At 41.7% G+C, this 12,742-nt stretch overlaps 1 protein-coding gene across 10 annotated transcripts in view; it reads right to left on the bottom strand.

Annotated features, from left to right (window-relative positions):
* Nucleotides 1-12,742, bottom strand: part of LRRK1 (leucine rich repeat kinase 1) — an 81,243-nt gene that overhangs the window by 54,402 nt on the left and 14,099 nt on the right. For 6 of the 10 annotated variants that reach the window (XM_054836859.1, XM_054836854.1, XM_054836853.1 and 3 more), the window contains 4 exons: nucleotides 4,598-4,761; nucleotides 3,560-3,731; nucleotides 1,016-1,195; nucleotides 252-400 (listed from right to left, as the gene is read on the bottom strand). The exons of 1 other annotated variant lie outside the window; for it this stretch is intronic. In XM_054836859.1, the coding sequence (XP_054692834.1) occupies nucleotides 252-400; nucleotides 1,016-1,195; nucleotides 3,560-3,731; nucleotides 4,598-4,750 (654 nt within the window). In that variant the 5' untranslated portion in view covers nucleotides 4,751-4,761. Of the gene's footprint in view, nucleotides 1-251; nucleotides 401-1,015; nucleotides 1,196-1,394; nucleotides 1,507-3,559; nucleotides 3,732-4,597; nucleotides 4,762-12,742 lie in introns of those variants that run through there. 3 more of the 10 variants (XM_054836860.1, XM_054836862.1, XM_054836863.1) reach the window with 3 other exon arrangements.

Raw genomic sequence — 12,742 nt, 5'->3', positions numbered from 1 at the left:
ATGTTAAAATTGCCAAGCTGAAGCTGCCACACACAGTGTCTTCTACAATAATGCCATTTAAAGGCCTAATGTTTTACACCTTGCAATTCAGCACTGGCATGAAAGCCACTTGTTCTCTAAATGGGCAGCAAACAACAAGGCTCTTAGCTGAGAAGAATCACCAGCCACATGGTATGCAAAAACAAATATCAATTATTAACATGATGCTCCTTTAAAAGAATGTCTCTTCAGACAGGTAAGTGGCTACTTACTGGTTTTGCTGGAGCACTACCTGGTAGTGGGCTCGTCTCAATGAAATACTTCCTCAGAAGGTGTTTGCTCGATTCAGGACTGTCCATCAGGATGTAGGAACAAAAGAAAGCTCCATTCCGTAATAAAAACACGGCTACATCTTCATTCCCTTTAGAGAAAAGACAGATTGTCTGTTCTCTTCTTCTCATGTAAATGAATCAACAAGGAGCTGAACAGAAATCCTAAAACAGAACTTCTGAAAAAAAACCATGGGGGTGTGCAAAAAGGGAACTGAACTGTATAAAGACTGTTTCCTCCAGTGATAGGATTTAGTTTGGTCAAACTGAGACAGCAAAGACACTATATAAAAGCACTGGCACAGGCTTGCTCTTTTTTCTCTTTTTCCCCTGTCTTATTAAACTATACACACAGCTGTGCTTTGAAGTGTAAATTATTCAGCCTAAATCAAGCATGTGTGCCAGAGTGTCCATAACAATAATGCTTTTACTTGCAAGATTTCTAATTTTGAAGGGTCTTTTCCCTAGGAGTTATAAGAGGAAAGTTCAGCCTCTCAGCATTTACAGTGATCTGCCTTAGGAAGTCCCTGACTTAAATTTGGCTAAGGCAAAAGACTCAGAGCCAATTTTATTTTAATTTACCCCACTGGAAATCCAGAACAATTCCAGGCAAGTCAGTCCACACTGATATCTTCCTAGATGGGAACAACTCGGTTTAAAAGTCATTGCAGAAAAGGGGCAAAGTTCTGAAGCATGCAAATACATACCTGCCTTTATAGCAGCATACAGGGGCAACCGTATAAGAACCGGAAACTCATTCCTCCTGACTGCACAGCTCTCTGGGTCAGCACTGTACGCACGAATTAGGAGTTTTACTATGTCCAAATGTCCCTGCTGGCAGGCTATGGCCAGCATCCAGTTCAGGAGTTGTTGGCAAGTACTAGGACCTACCGAAAAGATACGGCATTTGACTTAGTCGATGCCACTGGGCAAGAGTCATCCATAAATAATGGCTATGGAAAGGGTATAGGGTGAAGCCCCCGAAGATAAAGGAGCAGACTGCACTGCAAAAGTGTGTTACGGAAGAGCCCTAAGCTGGTCAGGCACAATTTTTTCAGCTTTGTTTAACTGTTCTTCATTACCTACCCAGTTAATGGGCGAACTTTTTTGACTGTCCTTGATCTAATCATGCATAAGCTGGCAACAGTGGAAGGTTTCAAGAATGGCTGGTAGGTTGCCGGCAGAAAAATCAAACATGTAATCCCAAGCAGAGGTGGCAAAGAATGACCAGGACTGCCTTTGCATCCAGAGACAACAGGCCTGATCCAACAGATGTTAGATCCAAACATCCAAGATAGGCCACTTCTTCCAAGTTCATGAGAGGGGATACAAAGAATGGGGAAAACCAGCTGACTTTTCATGCTACTGGATGAATAAAATAAAAATAAATGTTTCAGACAACACAAAATAATTCTTTTAGTTTGTTTTCACTGGAAGCTAAAGTCTCCCACAAAAAATTTAATTTCTCCTTGAAATGTTTCATTTTGGGTGAATTCTTTACTATCAATTCATAGTAAAGCTAGACAAATGTAATTTAAGGCCAAAAACTAAAATACCATGTTCTGATTTCTGCATGAATTTGCTAATGTGTTAGTTATCCCCAAACTGCTTTTTTTGCTAAATTAATGTTTTGCTTGTAAAACATTGCTTTCCTCTAGGTGTGCATAATTCTGCGCAGGTAACTAAATGCCTGTGACAGGATTATTTCTGCTAACAGTAAGCAGTCCTCAAATCTTCCCCAATTCACAGTATCACCTCCATTTACTTAACAAATTCACATCCCCTTTGAAATCCCCTTACAGAAACATCCACCAGCCCAAGTTTACATGTCAACTTTTTTTGCAGTTTCTCCATATAGAAATTACATTGCTCTTTGAACTCTAAACAACTTGACTAAATTGCTCGCCCGCATGCTGCAAAAAATGGGCTCCACTTCAGCTGTAAGACACAGAAGTTCACACTGAGCCAGAGAGAATCACTGCAGTGCATTAGCCAAATTGCAAATTCATGCAATTTAGTCCTAAGCCCTGTGATTGGTTTCTAAGTAACTTCCCAGGGAAATAAATGGAAAGTCCTGCATAAAAACTTCTGAAAGCTGCTGTTTGTATAGACCACCTCCCCTGACCCCCTGAAGCAAGGGGAATTTGGTCAGTTCTAAACTGAGCTAAGTTTCCAGAAACTACTTAAGTCACTTTTCATTACTGAGAGTATTACATTAATATAATTTAATTTTTGCTAATAGGTTTACAAAACCAGAGTTGTCAGCCTCCTTTCTGGCTGAAGGAAATACTATGCCTAATTGCATCCCCCAAACTGGAACTTTTCTTTTGTTTATTAGTGCTCTAGCAGTTCAAAAACATCAAATAAGCAGGTTTCCCAACAGGTTATTCCTGTTCTCGTTGAGGTCACTGGTAAGTATATAGCTCCAGGAAGGAGCTGAGCCATATTCAGGTCAAATATTGCAGAGGCCTAGCTTAGCTGTTGCAGTTCCTGCAGTGTTTGAGGTCAAGACAGTGATTCGCCCTGGCTGCTGCGCAGGACTGCCGGGCCCTGACTCCACAGAGGGTCCCAGTGAGAAGCAGCTGCCATGCCCACAGTGTCCTAAGAGAGCAAGAGGGGACCCAAACACAGTTCCTGGTCCTGACTCAGAGTAATGCTCTTTCCCCTGCCCCCGCAGCTGCCTTAAGAATTGTGTCTGGCTCTAAATATATCTTTGTTCTGCTATAAAATAATTTTTAAAATAAAACGTAACTAAAATATAATGATGATTCTAAATAAGGAATTCCCCTGAAAGTCAAATCAAAAGGCCAATGAGAGAGCAGAGGGCACGCTGCCAGCTGTGCACCAAACTATTACTCGCCAGACAGTCATGCTGCACTCTCACTCCCAGCACCACTGTGTCTGCTGGATCAGCAGAGTGGGATGACGCTGTTTCCTGAAAATCCCTTAATTTCTCTGTGGGGTCTGGGACGTTACCCAGATGTGAGGGCTGATGGGAATGAATTGTCTAAATGGCATCTTCCTCCACTTCCCATTTGCAAACATGGAATATTTTATGCATGTGTTTTTCCCCCCATGGGGGAAGTTTTCTTCAAACACAGCAGAGATTAGATCCCTCCACGCACTTTCCCATGACTAAGTCACTCCCCTTTGAAGGAATATGAAAAAAAATAAATAAATGCCTGCTTGAAGCTATAGCACACAGCTACCAAAAAGCTTGAGGACAGGCAGAGGCAATGCAATAGACTTACCATGCAAGGAATCAAGCAGCTCTTTCACAATATCCTTATGTCCAAAATACGCAGCCACCACAGCTGCATTGTCATCATTAGGTTCTGTTGGTAACACCACTAGTGCTTCCTTCAGTAAATACCTCACCGCCTGCAGATCTCCGTACGCTGCTGCAATACCTAAAAGCTGACACTGGTAAAGAAAATACAGTAAAATAAACTGTCTGTAAAGGGAGTGGGCAGAGAAAGAGAGCATTTCTAGAACTATGTATTTATTTGTGCCCATGCAAAAGCATACCCACTCTGGTTAACTGAGAATGTCATAAACACTAGTAGCCATTATAATCATTGGTGTTGATATATTAATTATATTAATTTGTTGGGGTTTGCTTTATAGTTTTTTCTATGGCTTTACCACAAAAGTGCCCAAGGCACAGAATGGTGAGCATAAATCCATTTTTCATAGACCACCAGAAAAAACATTAGCACAGCTTTGCTACAAGGTGTAGTGTTTCCTATTGTGGAGATGGCCAACATGGCTGGACTTGACACGCAGGTACTATCCCAAAACACTAAGATAAGCTCCATGCAAAACGAGGGCTCTGAAGGCAGAGCCATGCAGAAGCTGGTGCAGAGGATACAGCTCCAAATGCAAGCAGCAAAATCTTCCCAGGGGGCCATTAAACATCTTTGTACTGATTGGGGAATATGGTTTTTGCTAAGTCTATAAACTGCTTCATTTTTATGGGGAAAAATGTATTTCTCTGTTTTAGTGACCACAGCACGAGGGGCCCTCCTTGTACAGCCTCCTGTTCCTACATACGCTGTTCCCTGTGGTCTGCCTCACCCTTCTGATCAGCGCTTTCAAGGGCAAATACTGTCCCTGAGCATATGTTTCTTAAGTGCCCCACACAACCAGTCATGTCTGGGACCCTGTAGCACCAGCATACCAAATATAACTGAATAGATTTTCTGCATGAGAAATTATGCAAGACAGCAGCTTGGCATTTTGGTTTCTTTCCCAATAAAATTTGAGAAAGAGTAGTAACCTAACCCTACCTTTTCCACTTGCAGTGCAGTCTCTTCACATGACAACCTTATCAACTCTTGGGCCTTACTGGTGTCTCCAGCTTTGTAAGCATCCTGAATGCTTTCTGTCACAGGTGTCTGAATTATGGAGACTTCACCGACTGTGGACTGTTTGCCACCCATGTCCACAGTTCCTGCAGTAAGAATAGAAAAGAGGGGTCAGGAAAAAGTACCTGTTCATTACTCATGCACAGTGCAATGTCAATGCACCCTGGCAACAAATGAAGGGGGCCAATTTTTTATAGTGGAATATTTACTGCACACAATTAAAAAAAGAGGGGTAAACCTCAGCACTCAGTTGCCTGGTAAAAGAAAGTGATAATATCTGAAAGTACTTTCCAATAGGGACATGAAACTAAAAGGGACAGTGAGTTCCCCAATTGCTCCTGCAGGTGGTTTCCAAAGGGTGATGTGAAAGCTCACACATACCCAGACACACACGCTCTGCGGCAGCCTGCCACACTCAACCTCCTGCTGCAGGAACCAGGGAAGGGAAGGGCTTACATGAGACTGGCACCTGCAGAACTTCTGAAGAAGCAAGGTGTGTGCAGCATTTCCAAAGCAATTCTCGTGTTTATTAGCCTTGCTTCAGTCACATTTCATTCACCTCCTAACAGTCTCATAAATACTGTACTTCTCCAGCACTTTCAACCAGAGCTTTATACATCTCAACGAACATGAAAGAAATTGGGAATATTTTTACTCCAGGAAAACAGAGTAAAAGGGGATTATGTAAGATGCCCAGTGTCACCGTGATCAATCCTGGAGAGTCTCCTAGGCTAGACTTCTTTTTTTTTAAATGCCGTTAGGAGCCAGAAGAGTTTTCACATGTCAAAGATTAAAAGCTGCAAACCATTACAGAAGATGCTTGCGGTGGATGGATAACGAAGAGACAGCCATGAAGTCTCACACCCACCCACCCCCAACTACCAGAGCAGGGAGAGCTGCAGGGAAGCCACTGAATTACCAGTAAGATGTTCAGGTCTATTCCCGAACGACATGCAGGACAGAGAAAAGAAGCACTTTTGACTTGAAAAGAGACCATTTCATACTCAATTTTTCCTGGTAAGCATTATTAATTATTATTGCTTATTTGCAACTGGTTAAATAAAGCTGTTAAGCTCACAGATTTCCATATGTGTTAACAAGGATTTTTTTTTTTTTTTTTAATAGACACATATGTCATGCAGGGCCTAGTTTAATGCAGCCTGGAAAAAGAAGTAAATTTGAATCAATCTATAACTGTCAGTAAATATCATTGAATAATGCAGTCTGAATCACCAATACATTCTGACTAACACTTCTCATCAATTATTTAAATGAAGCTCAAATCACTCAGACATCGGAGACGGCTCCAGAGATTCATGCCATTACAAATGTGCCCACACCAATAACCTTTCTCAGACGATGCAGAACGTGTGAAGGACAAGCAGCAGAAATCAAGGCAGATGAATGTGATGTTAAATTACAGCATAATAAACAGCATCTCAGAGTTCATGTTAATAGGTACAGTGCCTTCATAATTCTGTAGTTTTAGGGGGTATGTGGGAAAAGAATTTTATTCAGCATTTGGTCCAGTCTTTCAAAGCAGATCACTCACATGTAAGGGATCTCTACGAATATTGCATAAGATTTAATTCTCTTTTTAATGGACACCAAAAGTAGGAAATGCAAATGATTCCTAGGCAAGTAACGGTTTAAAGGGTGATAAAAGAGAGAATAAAGTAAAATAGCCCTCCAATCTAAACAACGCAGAACTGGACTAGGTAAAATCAAGAAGTACAGATCCAAGCAAACACTGCAGTTACTGGAACATGTAGCCTCCCCATGCTTGGCACCCTGTGATGAAATCCTGAACCTAGAGAAAAGCACTGGAATTCCCCTTGGAGGAAAAAATGCCTCACATTGGAGATACAAAACAGCTGGAAAGCTGAGCAGGAAGCCCTGCAAATCGAGGCTGACAAAGCACAGCAACTTCAATCTGGTTACTAAAAAGATGCTGAAAGGAGGGACAAAATTTTACTTCTTTCCAGCCTCTATCCTCATTTGGGGGACTATCACTCAAGACCCACATCTGCAGCCAATTCCACATGTAAAGGCACATACTTTCTGCCAAAGAATTGAGCAGGGCCATCTTTCTTTTTAAATCATGGCCAGGGAAGGCAGAGGTACAAGTATTTCACGGTCAGAGATTCATTTGGGATCTGGGAGATCCTGGTGTCACTTCTTCATCTATTAGAGACGTCTCCAGCCAACCTCTCACACATCCTGCATGCTAGAGCTCTTCTTACAGGAGCATTTTCCACCTCTCCCACTGGAACTGCCCCACTGTGCAGGGAGGACTACCAAATCAGTTGGCCAGGGAGCACAAGGAGGACCACAATGTTGTAACTGAGGGAAGGAGGAACTCCGCAAGCTAGACCCTAATCCCACGAACACTTCTGTGTTTTACCCAGTGACTACTTCATGAAACTATGTGGCTAATGTGTCATGCTTCCTCTTAAATTTTTGGCCACTTCAAAATTTCTTAAGTCCTTCGAGTGCAATGGCTTAGTTACAACCACTCTTACCATCACCACTGTTTGGAGAACATGGGCTGGCCATCAGCCATCGCAGTCTGCTCATGTATGTTAGGTGTACACTTCTGGATGCTCCAGGAATGGAAGGGTCACAAGTGGCTGGCTTTGAGGAGTTTACATGCTCCTAGAGTTACCTGGCAGTTTAATCATAGTCTTTGGGATATTAATTTTGGTCCCTAAACTCAATTTTAGTCTTGTCTTAGGCAAATAAGAACTTTTTATTGCCCAGTTTTGAACATTTGAACATCCATCAAGTAGAAGTCAATAAAAGCTTCATTGAATGTAAGAAATATGGGCAATTCTGTTTGAAACCAATATATTTATATCTAAGTATTCTTGGCAGAAAGATAATGCTGCTTATCATTCAAGTTTCTTATTTAACTGTCATCAAAACTTCATTCTATGATTGCATTCTGCAGAGTAAACTGACCTCCTGCCTAAGATCTGAGGAAAAATGCTGCTGAAGGTCTTCAGCAAAAAAAAAGACCTTGCAAATAAACTAATTACAAGACTGAAAGGAGCAAAACTGGTGAGATAGAGAGTGATAAAAAAGCTTGCCCTCAACTAACAGCTGTACTCAGATGAATCTGTCAAAGTTAACTTGATCTTTCAAAGGTTAAATGAGAGAAGGTGGGCCATCCATTCCTAAGTTCCCAAAAAACACAGAAGCCATCCACTGTAAAGCTAAGCATCTCACCAACTAAATTACTCAATTCACAGAAGACTTCCTGGTGACTTAGTAAATGATATATTGACTTCTGAAATACAAATGGCAAATAAGAAGCAGCATATTTTATAAGCTTAATTTATACTCATCAGTAGGAAAAAAATGAGGAAAATTACATTCTACTTACTAAAGCCTGTTTTATTCCTACAAGATGCATGACTGAACTATCATCAGTACTGGCATTCACATAGGCTGGGAATAAAATTTTGCCAATACATGCATGAGCCATTTTTAGCAAAAATCTGGGCCAAAATCCAAAGAAATTCTGCCTATGGTTTTAACCCCAGAAATCTCACTCTCTTTACCTGAGCTCTTAGTGGCTTTCACACCTCACTTGCATGTAGCCTTGACCAACATGATACGAGAGCAATACTGAAGTTGAATAATATTGAACCTCTATTTCTGGACTTGATGATGCAACATGCTGAGCATTTAAGCCTGGATGTAACAAAGTGCTTTTAATTCTTAGATTGCACAGGTTTAGAAACTGGCTTCTGCACTTTGCACAATAGAGTCTACGTTCCTGTTTGACAACGCACATTGCTATATGCAAAACAGCATAGCAAGTTATGATATTCTAGCAGTACTTCTTGGATATTTCCGTAATAAAAGGCTACTAGAAACTCCAGAAACTCTTACACACCCATTGTGATTTCCTTTAGTTTTTGCTTTATGCACACAGATCTGGGGGTTCCTATGTTGGCACAGGTTCCTCTAAAACCACTGCCTCACATCAGCACCCCTGTTCTGAGCTTGCAGAAAGAAAGCGGATAAATGAAGCCTATTTGAACTGAGGTGGTATGGTGTGGGTTCATTTCTCTAACACGTTTGAATCTCAATGAAAATAAGGTCATGACGTTTACTCCCTGTCATTCAGATCATCTCTGCATCATCTTTATTTAACTTCTCCGTAGACCCACGGCTTCTTTTCTTTGCTTGCTTTCTAATGAGTGTAAGCAAACCAAATGCTGTTTATGAGGGGAAAACAGGAGGCATCTGCCGACGTTAAAAATGCATCCTTCATCTATTCCTCATGCCGCTTAACAGCTTGTATCAAAGCAACTAACTTTGGAAATGTTTGCCACTCTTGATTTCAATGTTTTTTGCTTTGGAAGTAGCCTTTAAGCTTGGCTTTGCATTAACAGCCTTTTACAAAAGCTAGGCGCAAAACGAATTTTCTTTTAAAAAATATTCCAATGGAATCAGAGGTTATCAATAAAAAAAGCAGTATTATTTTATTGCCATTCAAAGGTTACAAGACTATCGCTTTTAAAGGGCAACAGACTGCTGTCCCAGCTCAGAGAAACAAAACAAAAATAAGTCTCATTAATAATAAAGGATACCATGAGAATTTCAGAGATATATGTAGTTACACCATATCTCAGGGCTTGTTATTACAGCAGTTGAAAAAAAATCTAATATTTCTAAATTGACAGCATGCCATTTTCAGCAAAAAGGTGAGGGTTTGCAGGTCAATGCTGAGAATCAGCAAACAGATGCATAACAAAACAGCACACTATAGATGATTATTATCTTTATACCCCAAATCACTGCATTCCTGTCTCTGACACATTCACTCACAGAGTTTGTAAGTGTTACATTAGTCCTTCGATAAGGCAGGAGTTCTTTGGCAAGTAACTACAATATTTTTATTTAGCAGAGAAAGATATAAATGAATCATAGAATCGTTAATGAGATGTTTAACACAGATAAAATAGGGCAGGAAGCTAACTTACTCCAAATCAGAATTACAATAATAATAAAACTTTAAAACTGCTACTGACCTTGTCATAATGTGTGCAGGTATTTCCAGAGACAGGAGCAAATGGAGATGATTACTTTAACACAGCATCCCATTCAGTGATGCTCAATTAAGCTATTAATTCCTTGGACTGTTAGCCACCCACCTCTGTTTCGGCACAAGCAGCTCTTACAGCGTCTTTTGGCTGGCTGGCTGCTTCATTGTCGGAATTAACTACTACATTTTAGCCTTGACAGTTATTTTCATCTCCATGTCCCATTACAGTGAAATCCAAGCCTCTGGTTCAGAGAGGATCTGGGGATGGGGGTGGGCAGGAAGGCCGCCTCTCTGGGCTAAGCTCAGACATTAATTCCCCAACAGCACCAGATGGCTACAGCTAACCTTTACCAGCTTAATCTTTTGCCATTTTGACTTGTGAGTGCTGCCACAGAGCAAACAAAAAATGGGACAGAGATGAGGTTTAAGATGTGCTGAATATTTAAAGCCTACCCCCCCCAAACACTTAGAAACTCACAAGTGTCACTGAACATTTTTCAGTACTACTCTATGGAAGCTTTGGCCAGCTGGTTTGCAAAATTAACAGAAAGCCATGTTATTTCTGAGTCTCTGTAATAGACTCATGTATATTCTGTTGCTTTGAAAAACTTCACACTAATAAACCAAACAACAGCCAACGGGAAGCCTCTGGTGATTTCGAAGGATGATGGATCTGTCCTACATTGTGCTTTCCACCTAGATGGGTAAGAAAAATTTCTCAGTCCTCTGGAAATCTTTTAGATACTGAAAAATAATTCCCAAACCAGGAAGAAAAAACAAAACCCTGGCTTCTTTAATAAAAAAAAAAAAAATTAAATCAGCTCAGGTCAGTCAAAATGCTTTAAGAAACAAAGAAGCCTTTTGCATTCCTCCTCTAATTAGCTGACACTTAAAAACAGGGTTAAAAGGTTTTGTTCATTTATTTCAACCATTCACTTCTTAAAAGATACAGTCATGGACCAAGGTCTGTTCCCCCTGCCTCCCACATGCGCTCGGTCCAAGTGGCCCCACAGCTAGGGCCTGGTCCAGAACTGTTCAAAGGAGAGTCCTGAAGCAAGAACCCCATGACCTGTTGTACCTTGTTCTCAGATTTAGGCAAAATACATATGGCCCAACCAACTCTGATACAAAATGTCCCTGGCAGAATTCAAAAATGGTTAGAACCACATATAAACCCCCCTGTGAGAAGACAAGGAGAAAAAGTTACAGTAAATCCAACTGAGAGATAACAGGATGGTTTATCTTGGAAATTCAGCATCCCCACAGGAGAGACCACAGCAGAACTGGAGCACGCCCCTGTGACCCTGATTAATATCTCTTCACAACAAGTAAGATGTGCCAGATTCTCAGGACAGAGAAGGAATCCTACACACATTTTTTCTGCCTATTTTTTGCGGTTGCATCTCACCCAAACATCCATTATTTCAGCTAATTAAAGGAGTGGCTCTACACTAAGATGTTCCTGCCAAGGCAGTGGAAAAGATGATATATTGAGTATGAAAGAAACCCATATCTACAACATATAATCGATGCTCACTGCCCCAAAAGGAAACTTATAATCCTACAAAAGACCAGATCTGAAACACAGAAGAATGCTTCAAAGACACAAATCCAGTACCGAAGGGATCTTTTTCACTATTACTGCATAATCTGGAATTATTTTTAAATTGTTTACATGCCGGTACCACACATGCAAAGTGCCGATCCGCATTAAACATTTTCCAGCAAGCATACATGATCTTGTAAAGGGCATACTGACAATTTTAGGTACAGCAATGCAAAGTGACCAATTATCACCAGAGCCATTGGAAATTTTCTGTTTAGAAACACTCTTAACCTGCAAGGAAAAAAAATTTGCTAATGCAAACCTGAAAGGAAAATATTAAGTCCTGGATGGAAAAATGCTCTGGACTTCTGCCTTTTTAAGGGGCTCAAGAACTGAATTACAAAAACCAGACGCCTCCAAAAGCTTTAGCTCTGCACTTACACAATTGTTTCTCCATCATCCAGGATAATGGGGGAAGAAGGGAAGGAAAAGCCTCAAATACTACTAACATCGAGGCTCAGCAGGCTTTAGTGGACAGTATCACAGATGCCTGAACGGCAGTGTGAAATTGTCAGTCACAGCCAGCACTGAGCTGGGGCTAAAAAGCTCTACCAGATCTGAGTGGGCTCCTGCATCTGTGTGTACGTCTCCCAGATTCCCAGGGCTCTGGAAATTATTTGCATTGTCCAAGAAGTTCAAATGAAACCAAACTGGTCATTCCCATTTTGCTCTGCCTTAGACATGATGCTCCCCACCAGCTGTTTTAAAATTGCCCACACCACTTCCACTGCCCTGGACTATGCCTGATGGAAGAGGGGCTGCAGGACTTCAATCCTCACTGTAGAATTAGAGCAGAGGCATCTCATCGGCACTGTGACTGGGCACCCCTTTCTCCCACCTGGGCTCCGAGGGCTGCAGCCAGCCTCTTGTGTACCCTACACAAATCCCCAGCTGGCTGCGCATACCAGCACACAAGGTTCCCATTGCTCCAGACCCCACCTTTAGTTTCACCCTCTGTGTTTATAAAGCTGCAACAGATAGCACCAAGACAACCTCCACATCCCAAACAAATGGCAGCAGCCGACAGCAAACATGAGGCTGCTGCCTCCTCCTCTCTCTTCTCTTTCTGACTTTTCACCAAGCGGCTGGGTACCAAACACAAGCAGGCAGCCCTTCGCTAACGCTGCCATCCCCAGCTTACCAGCATGACAAACTGGGCCACTGCTGATGACAGCGATGGTTTTGCCCTCTCCCCCAAGTACGAGTGTCAGGCCTAAGCAGCTTCATGTACACATGTTCATCCCTTTCGATCTGCAGGAGCACTCAGAGCATCAGCGGCCACAACACATTTCTCAGCAGCCAGGTTGTCTCATGAAGGCATCATCATTGCTGGCAGACACACCACTAGCCTTTGGGCAGGGAAGGAATGGGATGGGGCAAGCACAGGGCAAAGGCTGGCTCCTGC

This window comes from Grus americana, chromosome 10, assembly GCF_028858705.1.
Source record: "Grus americana isolate bGruAme1 chromosome 10, bGruAme1.mat, whole genome shotgun sequence".
In the NCBI taxonomy this organism is placed as follows: Eukaryota; Metazoa; Chordata; class Aves; order Gruiformes; family Gruidae; genus Grus; species Grus americana.
The sequence above is the reverse complement of the archived record's forward strand: the minus strand, read 5'-3'. Positions and strand labels throughout refer to the sequence as shown.